The sequence below is a fragment of the Aulonocara sp. 'chitande type north' Nkhata Bay genome, linkage group LG5, assembly GCF_057382095.1.
Source record: "Aulonocara sp. 'chitande type north' Nkhata Bay isolate Kocher_YH1m ecotype deep benthic linkage group LG5, A_spYH_male_GT1.1, whole genome shotgun sequence".
NCBI lineage: Eukaryota > Metazoa > Chordata > Actinopteri > Cichliformes > Cichlidae > Aulonocara > Aulonocara sp. 'chitande type north' Nkhata Bay.
In genome coordinates this window covers 48,627,343-48,643,005 of record NC_141348.1, presented here as the reverse complement: position 1 = coordinate 48,643,005, position 15,663 = coordinate 48,627,343, and the positions used below count along the sequence as shown (strand labels likewise).

At 42.7% G+C, this 15,663-nt stretch overlaps 1 protein-coding gene across 10 annotated transcripts in view; it reads left to right on the top strand.

Moving 5' to 3' along the window:
• The window catches only part of LOC147331616 (dedicator of cytokinesis protein 3-like), a 231,669-nt gene that overhangs the window by 123,189 nt on the left and 92,817 nt on the right, over positions 1–15,663 (top strand). For all 10 annotated transcript variants that reach the window (XM_086294022.1, XM_086294019.1, XM_086294015.1 and 7 more), the window contains one exon: positions 3,413–3,509. In XM_086294022.1, coding sequence (XP_086150148.1) covers positions 3,413–3,509 — 97 coding nt within the window. The remainder of the gene's footprint in view (positions 1–3,412; positions 3,510–15,663) is intronic.

The following is a 15,663-nucleotide window of genomic DNA, read 5'->3' as shown; positions in this document are numbered from 1 at the left end:
GGGTGTTGAGAAATGGACTAAGGATACAACCACGAGGGGCTCCGGCATTGATGCTGCTACGCCTCTTCTGACAGCCTGCGATCTTTTAGTGAGACGCACTTTGCCATGCTAATGTGTCATGCAGTACACTGGAAGCATCATTGAAAATGTTTTCTGTAATGCACAAAAACTAAGAAATAAGAGGCTGGATTGGAGTCGTTTAAAGCAGCCCAGAGAATACAGAATATTAAATCTCTGTAAAGTTTTAAACACAGCTGTGGGGTATGAATATAACCAAAGGATGAAAGACAAAAAGAATTTCCCCCAAAAATCTCTTCTTCTCTCAAAAGTTTCAAAACAGAGGCAGCGAGTGTTTTTAAGAATGAACTGCATGGAGAATAACAGAGAATAATAATAAAGAGAGGCTGTTATGAGACAGCAGATGAAAATATAAGTGGCTTGAGACTGACGGAGAAACACTGTGGCAGCTCGGGGCAGCGATGACTCGGGGCAGAGATAACCAGATGGAGACTAGTTGTGGGGCACGGTGAGAGAGGATATGGATAAAGATTTGCAAACAACAGAAACACAGACAGAGGTCAGGCTAGGAGACAGAAACCAAAGACTGTGGGGATGTGGGTGCAGAGGGAGACAGAGCACAAAGAGGGAAGAAATGCAGGAGAGAAAGCAGAAAAGGGGGAATAACAGGAAAGGCAACACAGAAGAGGAAGAGGAAGCTGTGAAGAGGAGAAAGAGTAGAATGTGCAAATGGATGATGGAGATGTGCCAGAAAAGAGAGGAGGAGGAACACGAGGCAGGGAAGCGGGAGGAGGGAGCGATTAGGCTGAGTGAAAAGTAGAACAGAGGCGAAGAGGAGGAGACGCGTCTGTGATACAAGTGTAACTAATGTGTGTGAAATCACCAGGCGGCCGCCAGCTACGGCTCAGCTGGGAGATCAGCTAATCTGGCACACTGGCTTTTATTAATTAATCAGTTACTGTATGCGACGGAGGGAAGGGGGGTACGTGAGCAGAGGGGTAAGAAGGAAAGAAGTGCTTCCCTGAGTGAGGGAGGGGCGAGCAGAAAGGTAGCGTGGGATGAGAAGAAGAACAAAAGTGTGTGTGTTGCTTTAATGCTCTTGACTCCAGGCTGGAGACGCAGCTTTCAGTTCTAGTGAAGAAATCCCTGATGCTCAAAACTATGTACAAGTGCTTAGGTGAAACGAGGTCTTTGTCTTCAGCTGCTTTTCTTTGTTCCACCTGAAGACGTGAGCAGGAGGTAGAGCAGGTCATCTACTGATGGAAGGTCGGTGGTTCGATCCCCGGCTGCTCCGGACTGCAAAGAGGCCAAACACTGAACCCGAGTTTCTCCTGAGTGAATGACAGATAGAAAGACTGAGGTGTGCTGTATAAGGCGCTTGGCAAAAGTAAGACCCATTTTATCCAGGCCACATTTGGAAACAGTAATCCATGCTTCAAAATGCTGCTGCACTTTGCTGCTGGGAGGTGAGGTGAAGGCACGTTGTCCTCCTATGCATGGGAGGACAATGCATAGGAGGATTGTCCTCCCATTCAAAGGACAGGTTCATTAAACTCAACCTGTCCTTGGTGCATTGTCCCTCAACCGTCCAAGGAATACATCGATTATTTCCTGGAGCTTTCAGCGATTTCTGGACCCTGTGGATTCCTGCCTCATCCCCGTGGTCGGCCTGGATGATGCTCCTTCGTGACATTTACCTCCTGGAACCTGGACTTTATGTGCGTCACTGAGATTTGGCTTTAACACGTGAGTCCAGTATTTTATCCGAACTTTTACCAGCGGCTTGTTCCTATTTTAACACACCGAGGACATCAGGGGAGGAAGAGGTACAGCGGGTGATTTTTTTTAAAAAGGATTTTAAATGTAAACTGTGATTTTTAGAGTTTTCACCTTCCAGCTTTGAGCTCACATGTTTTGAAGTTAATCACTCTAACTCAGTGATCATTGCTGTTATTTATCGTCCCTCTAAATACAATAAGAACTTCATAAATTACCTTTCAGAACTTCGAGCTGGGACTTTGCCCAACTACGATCATGTTTTTATTGTGGGAGGTTTTAATATCCATGTCTGCTGTCCAGACAAACCTCTGGTGAAAGGGTTTTTAAGCCTGACTCTTTTAATCTGGTCCAGTCCATACCCGGTCCCACACACGAACACAGAAACACACTAGGCTTGGTCTTGTCACACAGTCTACCTGAGTCAGACGTGGAAATATCTGACGCTGTCTTTTCTGATGCTGTTTTCACGAAACCACCGCACATGTTCGCCGCTGTTGGATCATTAACCCTTCCACTGCTGTCCAGTTCTCCTTTGCTTTTAGCCAGCTGTCTGTCCCCGCTGATCTCACTCCCTTGGACACAGAGGACCTCAACTCCTGGTTTGAATCTTCTTGCCTTACTATACTGGACTCTGTGGCACCATTAAAAACCAGGCAGCCCAAGGCTAAAACCGAGCCTTGGTTTAATAACACCACTTGGGCTGTGATGAGGAAGTGTCATAGAGCTGAATGCAGATGGAAGAGGGACAAACTGCAGGTGTCTCTTCAAATCCTAAGGACTGCTGGCGCCTCTATCAGGATATGGTCAAAGAGGCTAAAAGAAAATACTTCTCCAAGATAATTTCCTCCAACAGTCATAATCCATGTGTGTTATTTAACTTAATGACACATTAATATCTGGTGTAGTCCCTGCTAATTTTAAGCATGCATAAGAATTGGTTTAGCTCTTATCTTTCTGACAGAACTGTTAGTGTTAACCTTTTAGGGCACGAGTCCTTTTCTGCTCCTCTTCAGTTTGGGGTCCCACAGGGCTCAATTTTAGGGCCTCTGCTTTTTTCATTATATTTACAGCCCGTGGGAACCATCCTTAGAAGGCATGTGATATCCTTCCACTGTTATGCTGACGACTGTCAGATTTATCAATGTGCATGATCTGTACACCTGTTTTTGATAATAAAGCTGGCTTTGACTTTGACAGTTTACCTTATTTCATATGTTAGCTCGTGCTTTGTGTTTCCACCTGTGCATGAAGTGTGCTTTGTTGGTACAGGCAGTATAAGTGGATTCTCTTATCTTATCTCTTATCAGAAATCCAAACACAAGATTAGTGTTTGGATTTCTGCTTCACTGAACTGTCAGTTCACTTTAATTCATTAGTGTAGAAACCTGACACACGTAACTCCACACAGTCGCCAAGTTCCTCTGGTGACAAAGCAGGCCAAGCTTTTATTGTCTCTCTTACTTTTACGCGTGTTAACAATTTCACATTTAAAGGCTTTGTACTGTGGACGTGCTGCTCTGTGTGTCCTTAAATCTGCTTCAGTTATGGACATCTGATGCTTGTCCAAACCCAGCAGCTGTGAATTAAATGTGTGTGTGTCTGTTTTCTATTGCAGGCCACATGAGACTGTGGTGCCTCTTGAAGACCCCATTGTCACCGAGGTCACGTCAACACTGCAGGAATGGGCCTTACTGTGGAAGCAGCTCTATGTGGTAAGCAGCGCGGAGCATCCGTGTGCATCGTGCCGCTTTGTTGTCAGGAACAAAGGGAATGCAACAGACCGAGTCCCCCAAAGCCCGACATCTTTAGAAAGAATCCAGTCGCTGCTTAATCTCAGCAAACATCATTATTATCACATGTATTCTGAAGCTGTCCCAGAATCTGAAAGTGCTGCAGTTGTTTTTGTTTTCGTGAAGAACTATTCTTGGAGGTTAACTAAAACTAACCCAGCCTACGGTGTGGGGAGGCCTTCAGCAGCAGTTGGTGCTTGATAAATCTCTGTTTTGAAGAAAGAAATACAAGTAGCTGATCAACCAATCAGAACGCTGCACAGCTGCAAATCTTAAAAACATCTGCTCTTCATTTTTCCCACACCTAGTACAGTTTTTCTTGTTTTGTGGGTTTATAACCAACTAAATAAATGAGAGACTCAGGTTAACTTTACTTTAGCTGGTTTTGTAACGTGGGTTCATCCCAGTTCACACAAAATCTCCAACTCAGATCTTTTCTCTGTGTAAATCGGTGAAAGTGAATATTTTCTGGATGAATTCAGTGGACCAGCTGTGAAAAAAGAAACTCCCGCTGCTGGGATCAATAGCAAAAATAATGCACAATAAAATAAATAAAACATGTTCATCTGAGGATAACAAATAATAATTACTACTTCTTATTGCACAGCTGTGTGAGAACAGAGAAATGGAGGATACTGATTTTGACCTGTATTAAAATAAAAATATTCTCAACCAATCAGATTTCTGAATTGCACCAAAGACCTCTGAATGGGAACACTGACTTGTGTCCAGCCTCGGCCTGTGCTGCCCACAGATTCATGTATTTTTAAGGTGCGATGTTCCTGAGATGTGCCTGGCTCTGAAAGCACAGTGAAGGCTTTCTGTACAAAAGTGCAAAGGCTGCAAGCAGTAACTGTGAGCTCGCTGTCACTCATATCTGCATCACTGTCAGCCAATCAGATTTTTCACTCACTCCACCCTCTCTGTCCAGCCATCAGTTCGTAGCCTTTTTTCGTACTTTTAGGCCATCTGTCTTCTCGCCACTTCCTGTCGCAATATGTGATCGGAAATCCATCTGTCCCTAAACGGATAGAGGGGAAAGTAATCCGTGCATTAGGCCTGGTTGTAATCTAAAACTGTCGCTGTGCTCCGTCTCCTGTCTCTGTTCCGATGGTTATTTTCATCACTCATCTTCCTCGTGTCCTGCCAGCCCCGTCGCTCTGTGCTTTTATTCTGGTTTAACAGACTTTTGTCTTTGCTCCCTGCCAGAGTTGAAGAGATGAAAGACAAAATTGTCATTGTCGGGTTCTGCATGACAGATTTTCTATTTCCATCCTGACAGATCTGACATTAGCGAGTGTTTTGTCACTGACAAAGTGAATGTCCTCTTAAAGCAGATGAAAATCCAGCAACAAGGAATGCTCGTGCGTTGTGGACGGATGGAGAGATATAGGAGTAGATTAGAGAGAATGACTGTCTTTGTTGCAACACTGTCTGCTTATAGATAAGCACACATGCAGATAAGAAATAATAAGCCCGTAAACAGAAAAGGACGTGGAGAGGAGACAGAGAGAGGCATGCCGAGGTCTAACACGATGAAGCTGGTGCTGAGCATCAGCGCACTGCGGAGCAATTCTCTGGTTTGTTAGAAGGGAAAGATTTTTGGTATTTCATGGGATAACAATCAAATTTTCCATACTTAAAAAATTGCCACCATAAGTTAAATTGAAATTACTATTATAATGTAAATGCCAAAAAACATGACTTGCAGAAAAGAGTGTGCTCTACATGCAGACAGCGGGCACAGTTGGGCCATAATCTGGGCGACTTTTGGCACCGTTCCCTCAGTTAGGGCACTGACGAGTGTTGTGTGGAACAGACGATCTGGACTTTAGATGGCTGCTCTGCAAACTCAGATGTGCCCTAAGTCAGCGGTCTCCAACCTTTTTTGCGCCACGGATCGGTTTATGTCCGACAATATTTTCACGGACCGGCCTTTAAGGTGTCGCGGATAAATATAACAAAATAAAACTAGTACCGGTACCGAAAAAAATAAGATTTATTCATAACACACGTGAAAAGACCCAGGAAAACCGAGTTAACGATAAAAACGATAACAAAATAACGCTGAAAACCGATAAAAACCCTGAAAACCAGACATTTCACACCTGAGCCTCAACTCTCGCGGCCCGGTACCGGTCCGAGGCCCGGGGGTTGGGGACCGCTGCCCTAAAGGCCACAACGCACCTAATATTTGGACGTGTGGCTGAGCTGAAGCATACACATTTGACTTGAGTCAAGGCAAAATGTGGTCCATGGAAACCAAATTACACCAAAACAATGATTTAGAGCTGGGTATAAGGAACAAGTATCCCCCTTACATGTTGGACCTTTGATGGACCTCAGATATGTTTTATTGCAGGACAAATGTTGAAAGAGGAAATAAAAAATTTGAAGATGCTGTAAAATCATATTCATTATTAACTAGCAGCACTTTTCCTGTTAATGGTTATTGTTGTTATAACAGTGAGTTATCTCATGAACCAATGCAAAAACATGACGCAAAGACAACCATGACATGAGGAAGTCTGTATCATCAGTAGTGAGGATGTGTGAGTGGATAAGTGCTGCGCTCCAGAACATCGGAGCCACAGTTTAATAGAGAAAAAACTAAACCAGGTGCTTCCCGTTGTCCTGATGGTGTGCATCACCCACCTTCTGCAGTAGAGAGGAATAAAGAGAAGTAAGAAGAGCAACCAGACCATCACAGTGGAAAAAAATCCAAGTGCAAAACACAAACGGGCTGCGATCCAGGGTCTCCTGTCTGCTAAGCTCCCTCCTACCTCCTAAAGCAGACTGTGCAGCTCTGCAAAGCTGTTATCTCTCAGCAGCCAGAATCGCTGCGGACGCACCGACACCGATAGACACCTTGCACTTAACGGTGAAACACAGGTGGCGTCTGCCAGAACGGCGCTATGTGACGCCCGGGGAATGTGCAAATTTGCCAAAATGCTGCCTGGAAGCAAAATGCTGACACACTGATGTCAGAGCCCACTTTAAGCATTTTCATATTAATTTAACGTTTTTCTAGAGCTTGTACAAAAATATAATAATTGGCAGTGAGTCATAGAAACCTGTGTGACTCCCAGTTCACATATTTGTGTGTATACTTGTTTTTTTCCCTCTCTCACATCCACACACACACACATAAAGATGCTCAGACGTGGCTGTCATCACTGCACGCATGAATAAATGCAGAAACATCGACATGCTGAAGTCTCAGTAAGTGGACATTTGGTGGGTCTGCAGTCTGTAGAGGTGACAAATGCAGCAGAGCAGGGAGGCCAAGACACACACACACACACACACACACACACACACACACACACACACACACACACACACCCCTCTGTGAACACACACCATCTCCTGTGCCCTCTCTCTCTCTCTAGTGTATCTCTCCAATTGCCCTTTGCACACAGCCACAGGCAGTTTACACATTGGTGGCGAAAGTGTGTGTGTGAAAGACGAACCCTAAGACAGTGTGTTAGAGACTGAATAAATAAAAAATATGAGAAAGAAAGCGAGGGCTCGGAGGGGAGAAGGGAAAAGGAGAAAGCATGTGAGACTGAATAAGAGATAACAACTGACAAAGGAGAAATGGAAGATTGCAGCAGAGTGAAGAGAAATACTGGGTTGGCTTCAGTGCTGTGTGGTACTAAATGCATATCAGAGTGGCAGATTATTGGATGCTCTGAGAATCAAGAAACATGGAAACACAATAACCAGTAATTAAACAAGCAAAAAGTGTCAGTGTTTACATGAGGAAAGAAGTTACAGTGCTACAGGGTCACACAAAGTCACATTTAAATTCTTTGCCCTGATGTGATCTTTGGCTGCTTTCTTTATTTTAAGTGTCAGATTTCTGTGTGAATTGGATATGGTTCAATTCAATTCAATTTTATTTATATAGCGCCAAATCACAACAAAAGTCGCCTCAAGGCGCTTCATAGATACAGAGAAAAACCCAACAATCACATGACCCCCTATGAGCAGCACTTTGGCGACAGTGGGAAGGAAAAACTCCCTTTTAACAGGAAGAAACCTCCGGCAGAACCAGGCTCAGGGAGGGGCGGGGCCATCTGCTGCTACCGGTTGGGGTGAGAGAAGGAAGACAGGATAAAGACATTGTGTAAACTGGTACCGTGTCACTTCAGTGTTCCTCAGTTTCTCAGATCCATCTGTTATCGTCACATCTGGTTATCACTGCTTTTTTTTTGCCTTTGCCACTTTCCTTGAACAAGTCGAGGCCCAAAGACCTCCAGGAGGTCTGGAGAACTGTTGCTCAAGATACTCTGGCTCCTCGGAAGCTAATTAGAAGTCAATGAAGTCAATGAGAGGTGACTCAAGACTTTTGCACAGTACGGTGGCTGCCTTACGTTAATCACTGGGACTAAACCCAAAATACCCCCAAGTCACTCTTTGTTGCTGTTTCACAGCTCACTGAGCTCACTGCTCGAGACTGCCCTCTGCTGGTAGTTTTGTGCAGAACAGTAAAACATTGGTTTACAGTTTTTTACAGACGCTAGGACACATTTCTCAATACTTAGGTCACGTTTGCAAAACTCTTCACACAATCCTCCTAACTGACCGTCAGCTTGGCAAAGCAGTTCATTTCACATTCAAAATGCACTACAACTACCAAAACACTTCATTCAGGTCTCAAATAAACTCATTCTTCCAGAACACTAGCAAAGGTTGACAGCCGACAAACACACTTTGTCACCCACAAAACAATGACCTAAAAAACACTAACAACATGTAGCATTACACAGTGTTTTCTTGTGTAAAACAAGGACACATCTCTGTTTATAATTTCAATATATGTTACTGGAATGAATCAGACATCATGCAGAATTCGTTAATATTTGTTTATGTATTTTTATTTTTTTTGCACTAAGTAATCCCAAAATACAAGAATTTGTATACACACCATCCACTGATACACATACAATAGTAATGCTATTCTACTCCATTTCTGGCTGGGTCCATGTTTACATCACAAAAAAACCTATTCAGCAGTTGTCTCCTTTTGTAATGAAATTGAAGGAGTAACATCTGTGCAGATGTTCATCTACAATGAGAATCAGCTGTGGCTGGTTAAACTGCATTTTTAGATTGGAAATATGTTTCAATATAATATTGCTGTTGGATTTTGCTGTCTTATTCAGTTTTGCATTGTGTTATTGTTTTGGCCATAAGTTTAACAGTTTTGAAAACAGTATGTAAGCACATGCAAAATGTCCTGTACGTACAAAGAGTTTTGGCAGTTGTTGTGTCTGAGTGAGAAGATAATTCATAAAATTTGAGAGATGTAGTCATTGAATGCATTTTGTGCCAAAACAATGATAACTGGTCCTCAGTTTAGCCCACATAGACTTCTGTTGTGCTCACTGTGTGAGGAGGTTTGCAAACGTGACCTAAGTATTGAGAAATGTGTCCTAGCGTCTGTAAGAAACTGTAATAGATAAAGGAGCACGTGGTCACTCTTTTTGATGATATTAGAAGTCACACCAATCGGATTCTAAATATCCTGGTATCCTCTAATGCAACAGATACTTTGCATACAGTTGCATAATGTTTTTTACTTAATTATTATATAATTGGAGATTAGATTAGATTAAACTTTATTAGTCCCTCAGGTGAGTTCCTCCAGGAAATTCTTTTTCCAGTAGCACAGCACCGACAGAAGTTGCAAAACAATGTAAGCAGAAATAGAAATATATCATATATACACATATATTAATACAGAGTGTATAATAGCGATAAATAGGATAATAGGAATAACCAGGGAATTGCACATTTCAACTATTTTGAGTCTATTGCGCCGATGAATATAGAAAAATATTGCACAGTGAAAAGGGCACTACAGCTTAGTTGTTCCCTCCTTTGTCCTCCTGTTTCCCCTCCCTCTCCCCTCCAGAGAGGAGTTAAACAGTCTGATGGCGTGTGGGACGAAGGAGTTTTTAAGTCTGTTAGTTCTTGTCTTTGGGAGAAGCAACCTGAACAGACTCCTCTGGTTTTTATGGCCGTGTGCAGAGGATGCCCAGCATTGTTCATAATGTCCAGCAGTTTCTTTAATGTCCTTTTCTCTGCCACTGTCACCAGAGTGTCCAGCTTCATGCCGACCACAGAGCCAGCCTTCCTGATCAGTTTCTCCAGCCTGGATGAGTCCTTTGCTGTGCTGCTCCCCCAGCACACCACAGCATAGAAAAGTACTCCAGCAACCACTGACTGGTAAAACATCCTCAGGAGCTTCCTGCAGATGTTAAATACAGTCTGCTTCGGGCTTTTTTTATACAGATGCTGCTGTTGCATGACCAGTCCAATTTAAAGTTAATTTATTTTTGCTGGAAGAGGACAGAGAAGATGTGGAGGATGAGTGGACTTCTCCCTTCTTGTTGTCTCCTACATCCTGATGTAGGATTGAAATTTGTATCTGTGTGTGTGTGTGTGTGTGTGTGCGTGTGTGTGTGCGTGTGTGTGTATACGTGTGCGTGTGTGTGTGTGTGTGTGTGTGTGTGGGCAGAATTGATTTGTGAACAAGGAGGAGAGGGAGTGGTGACAACCAAACAATGATGGAAGGATGTGAAAACAGGGATAAACACAGAGGGACACATTTCTTTGCTGTGAAATGTGTAGACGTGTGTGTGTGTGTGTGTGTGTGTGTGTGTGTGTGTGTGTGTGTGTGTGTGTGTGTGTGTGTGTGTGTGTGTGTGTGTGTGTGAGGAACAAGAAAAAACCAGAAGAAGCGACAGGACTGGCAGGCAGTGGGTGGGGAATCTGTCCTTGTCCACTTCTTTCTGCTTTGCATTGAAATGAAATTTTTGTTTCTGCAACAGAAGAAAGTCAAAAGAAGACAGACGCACACTGAGTGTTCATAGCTGCAAGGCGCAGCGTGCATTCATCATGACGAGAAGAAAATTCATTCAAGTTCATCAACCAGTTTGTGAAGTTTACTGGCTGTCAAGTGGTTTAACGTTTTTATATCAACATGCAGACGTGACTCAGCCTTTGGCGAGATCGCCTGAGCTTAAAATGTCGCAATTTTACACTCGTAGATGTTATATTTTATGTCTGAGTGGAGAAACTAGTTCTTTCATTTTTTAATAAAAGAAAGTGACAGCATACAAAAAGAAACATCAACAACAACCCAGAGAAGAAGTGCTGCAGTCCCACCCACAGCTCTACCACACAAGCTCAAGCAATAATCAAAGAATCCTCTCAGAGGGTCACCTGACAGTAAAAGATGATCACCTCGCTGTGAAACAAACTCGAGGTTGCAGCACACTCACAGACTCGTTTACCTTTTATGAAGCCCTGTCATGAAGAGATGTTGTAGATTTTTAAAAATCAAGAATAAACATGTTACAAATCTGCACAAAACCTTTTAGAGCTCAGCTAAACACACATTTAACCTTAATCATGGAATAACATGGACATGTCTGCGTATGCTTAAATTTGCCCCCTGGGCAGGGGTGGGATGTGATGATCCTCAAGTGGCCTGGTTGATGGTTCTGCGTAGTATCTGGACTTTGCTATAGTGGACAGAGACCCGATGTTGTGCCTGGAATCTGCCAGAGCAACTTTCCCAGTTTCAGGGTTAAAGATCTGGAATTTACCTTCCACATCTGCTCCAGTTGTTCCTTCAGCATCCAATACCTCTCTGTTTTCTTGCACTCCTTCCTGATGTTGCTCTCTGCTGGGATTGGCACATCTGTCATATCTTCTGTTCCAACTAAGGTTGGTTAGCCAGCAGCTGCTTGACTGTCTGGAATTCGAGGTCCTGCAGGACTTTAGCCCTGTTGTTCTCAAAGAGCTTTGGTACTGGTTGTCCCATCAGGACTTTATATCCTGTCCCAGCTTTAATCTTACATCCTGCTACTACCCATGTGTTGGATAGTCTCCAGGGTATGTATGCACAGTCTGCAACTTGGGATCTGTCCGCTGTGGATCTGGTGCTTGGTGCCATGGCTCCAGGGTTGTCTTCCACAGTTGTGTTTAAAAGTCCCACTGAGTTCCTGATCCTTATTAATGGCAAGTGCCAAGCACTCCAGTGTCCATGTGTAGAGCACTGAGTCATAGGCTTTCTTGTAGTCAATCCAGGCGGTCAAAAAGATGAAGTTAGCTGTGTATTTATTCCTCCATTTGTAAAATGTTTTTGTTGATGTGCTGGTTCTTTCACATTATAGCTCATGAGCACGCATCCAGATAATAAAAATCTACAGGCCTACCTTTGTAGGAGGAAAATTTAATTGCCAAGAGTGGCTGAAAGTAGTTTCTATACTGCACATAGTTACTGTATAAAGTCTGAGGCTTTGTAAAAATTGAGTTTCCTTCATGTATCTTGAGAGATTTTTAGAAAAAATAAATCCTATAAAATAATTTCATCAGATTATGAAAGGCATAGGTGGCGAAGAGAAACAAATATCCTGAGGAAAATGGGAGAAAGATGCAGCGCATGAAGGCAGTAACGGACACGTGATTTAACTTAGAGGAAAAATAATTTAAGAGAGTCGTGGAGAAAGACTAACTGAATCTCATCTCTTCTGTCGAAGCCTTTAAACAATATCGTCACAGAATGAGAAACCGGAGAAACCGAACACAAAGAGAAAGAAAGACCAAAAGTTTAATTGGTGGCTGTAAGACTGCAGAGGAGGAATGACTGAAACAAGAAAAGAATTGAGATCCTTCAGCGCTTCACAGCTCCCATTAAAAAACATGAGTGAAAATCAATCAAAAGAAAATAGATAGTTTTCTATGCTCTTTGCCATGTGCTGTTCAAAGGGGGGAAATACACTACGCCTTAAACCCACACTCAGATACTGATGATTAAAAGAAATGAAAGATGCTCTTTGTTGATTGCTTATTCTGTGCTTTAATGGGGACTGCCTTCGCTGTGATGCTGGGAGATAATTGGTGTAGTGGAAAAAGCTGTTTAAGGATAAAGCTTTGTAGTGTGACACAAAATGATGGTAACTTCAAACTCTCTGTTTCTGTGTTGCTTTCTGTGTGTGTGTGTTTGGCTGTGATGATTGTTACTGGGTAGACACTGAGTGAATATTTAAGCCTATACTGGCAGCTGGGAGCACCAGAGGAGTCCATATTGGTGTTTGGTTACACTGCAAAGCTAAGATCTTAAGGTCTTAAATGATGACTCTAAGGTGTTAGCGTTTTTACATTTCATCTCAATATTTTTATCTTTGGACTCTCCTGGAGTAGCTTTGTTCACTTACTGTTCAAAATATGCTGTATTCGTCTTATACTGGGCTTTTTTACAGCCTCTGGCATCGTTCATGTCTGAAAATAACTTTTAGCTTCTTTCCTTTGAAGAACACCTCATTTATAAGCCAGCCTTCTTCTGATTGGCTGCCCCTCGTGGGGCTTCTGTACGCCTACGATGATCTTACTGGGTGTATCTGCTCCCATTGACATAAAGCAGAGCCAAGTGGTGAAAAAGCTGTCTGCACTCGAGTGCTTAGAGCAGCGTTCAGCCTGTACCTGCACTGCTACTGACCTCATTTTTGGAGGCTTTGGTCATGTTAAACATACGTGATATGAGAACAGTGCATGTATGATCAAGTGTAATAGGTCTCCTTTAATGTCAGCTCAGGTTATTAGTTCATATTTACATTGTTATTTAAATGTGTGTGTTGGCTTTTATTGAGAATAGCAGTTGGTATACACACATGTATTCATATCTTGTAGGAACATAAAACACATCCACACATGTGCAGCAGCAGTGACACTAAGCTGCTCTTTTTCTGACAATGTTGTATTTTACTCAGTTGTACATAGTATTTGTATTCTATTTTTATTTTACTGTATATAGTATTTTATTTTGGGCAGCACGGTGGCACGGTGGTCAGCACTGTTGCCGCACAGCAAGAAGGTCCTGAGTTCAATTCCACCATCAGGAGTCTGCATGTTCTCCCCATGTTTGCGTGGGTTCCCTCCGGGTACTCTGGCTTCCTCCCACCGCCCAAAGACATGCAGCTTGTGGGGATAGGTTAATTGGATAATCCAAATTGCCACTAGGTGTGAATGGTTGTTTGTCCCTGTGTGTTGGCCCTGCGACAGACTGGCGACCTGTCCAGGGTGTACCCCGCCTCTCGCCCTATGACAGCTGGGATGGGCTCCAGCGCCCCCCGCGACCCTGAAAAGGATAAGCGGAAGCGAATAGATGGATGGATAGTATTTTATTTTATTCTATTGTGTACAGTTGTGTATAGTATCTTATTCTTATCCTATTCCAGGGTTTTTCTAATTTCTGCTATGTAACTTTGCACGTCCACTTTCTGCTGTAACAAAACTAATTTCCTACGTGTGGGACTAATAAAGGCGAACCCAGCAAAAATGAATGGCTAACCCTAACCCTAACCACAACCATAACCCAACTGTAACTCTGACACTAAAACCACATTTTAAGTCTCAAAAATTCCTTCAAACTTGTGGGGACGAGGATTTTGGTCCCCATAAGTATGGTAAACTTCAAGTTTCTGGTCCCCACAAAGATATTACCACACACACACACACACACACACACACACACACACACACACACACACACACACACACACACACACACACACACACACACATTGTGTAGGTAACAAAGTCTCCAGCCTTTGTGGGCGACTTCTCCACCTTTCTTCTCCTCTCCTTCCTCTTCTGAAACACTTTTTTCTTGGCCTTGCTAAACATAATTTATAATGCTGCTGTGCTGACAAACTGCTCCATGAGACACTTGCTGAAAAGCAAATTGTTATAAATTGTTGGCATCAACAATCACTGGCATTTTCCATAAATGACAGAGAGCAAGGTCAAGAAGTACTAGCAGTATATTTCACAATATAACTTCTGTCCCACAGATTAATAATAGCTGGAGAAAATAAAAACAAAAAACATGAATTATTTGAAAAAATGTGTATTATTTTATTTAATAAGCATTTGCAACTAAAACATGGCTTATTCACATATTCAGTGCATAAGGAAACTGTATATTTCAGAGCTTTGGTTCACAGGACAGCACCAAACCTTAAACACTTAGAATCTGTCCCACTTTACTTTATCAGAGCAAACATGCTGTGAGCCGAGCTTCTCGTACCTTTGGGACCTGCAGTCAACAGGTAGTCCTTTACTCCTATAACAATCCCACAGTGATGAGTACTCTTCACTACAAGTGATGACATAGAATCAGTATAATTAGAGTGATTCTGAGCACAGCTGTAGTGTGCTTTGTGGATCAGTTGCTGTGGTTCTTAAATGCTTCCACTTTGCAATAACATCATTTACAACTGATCATCAAACAGTTGTGGCGTCTTATTACAGGACTCTGCTCTTCAGATTAACCTGTTCTTTCCCTAAATTATTGTAAGGACGCTGTAATCGTGGCTCAAGAGTTGGGAGTTTGCCTTGTAATCGGAAGGTTGCCAGTTCGAGCCCCGGCTTGGACACCCTTGGTCGTTGTGTCCTTGGGCAAGACACTTCACCCGTTGCCTACTGGTGGTGGTCAGAGGGCCCTCTGTCAGTGCGCCCCAGGGTGGCTGTGGCTACAGTTTAGCTGCCATCACCAGTGTGTGTGAATGGGTGAATGACTGGATATGTAAAGAGCTTTGGGGTCCTTAGGAACTAGTAAAGCGCTATATAAATACAGACCATTTACCATGACATGGTGCTGGATGCTGTGTACCTGTGGAAATGGGTCTGAAACTGACTGAAAGCACTGGAATTCAAAGATTAAGGAACATTTTTTACCTTCATGTAAAAGTGTAAATTTTCCTTTCGTACAGAATCATGACACCAAACTCAGTTAACACTTTATAAAAATAAATATAAATAAGAATGAAATAAATATTAGACGTGCTGTATGAAAAAGTCCAAATGAGCCTATCAGTGAAGTAAACGTATTCAAAGACTGCAGTGAAGACAGAGCTTTTCACAAAAAGGCTGCTCATTCAATTTTCACTGGATCTGAAAAGTGACAAAGGAGATGTAAGAGATTTAGTGAAATAGCATGTCATTGATTAAAACTACACAGACCCAAAGGATCAGCCTAATGGATAAATTTACATCA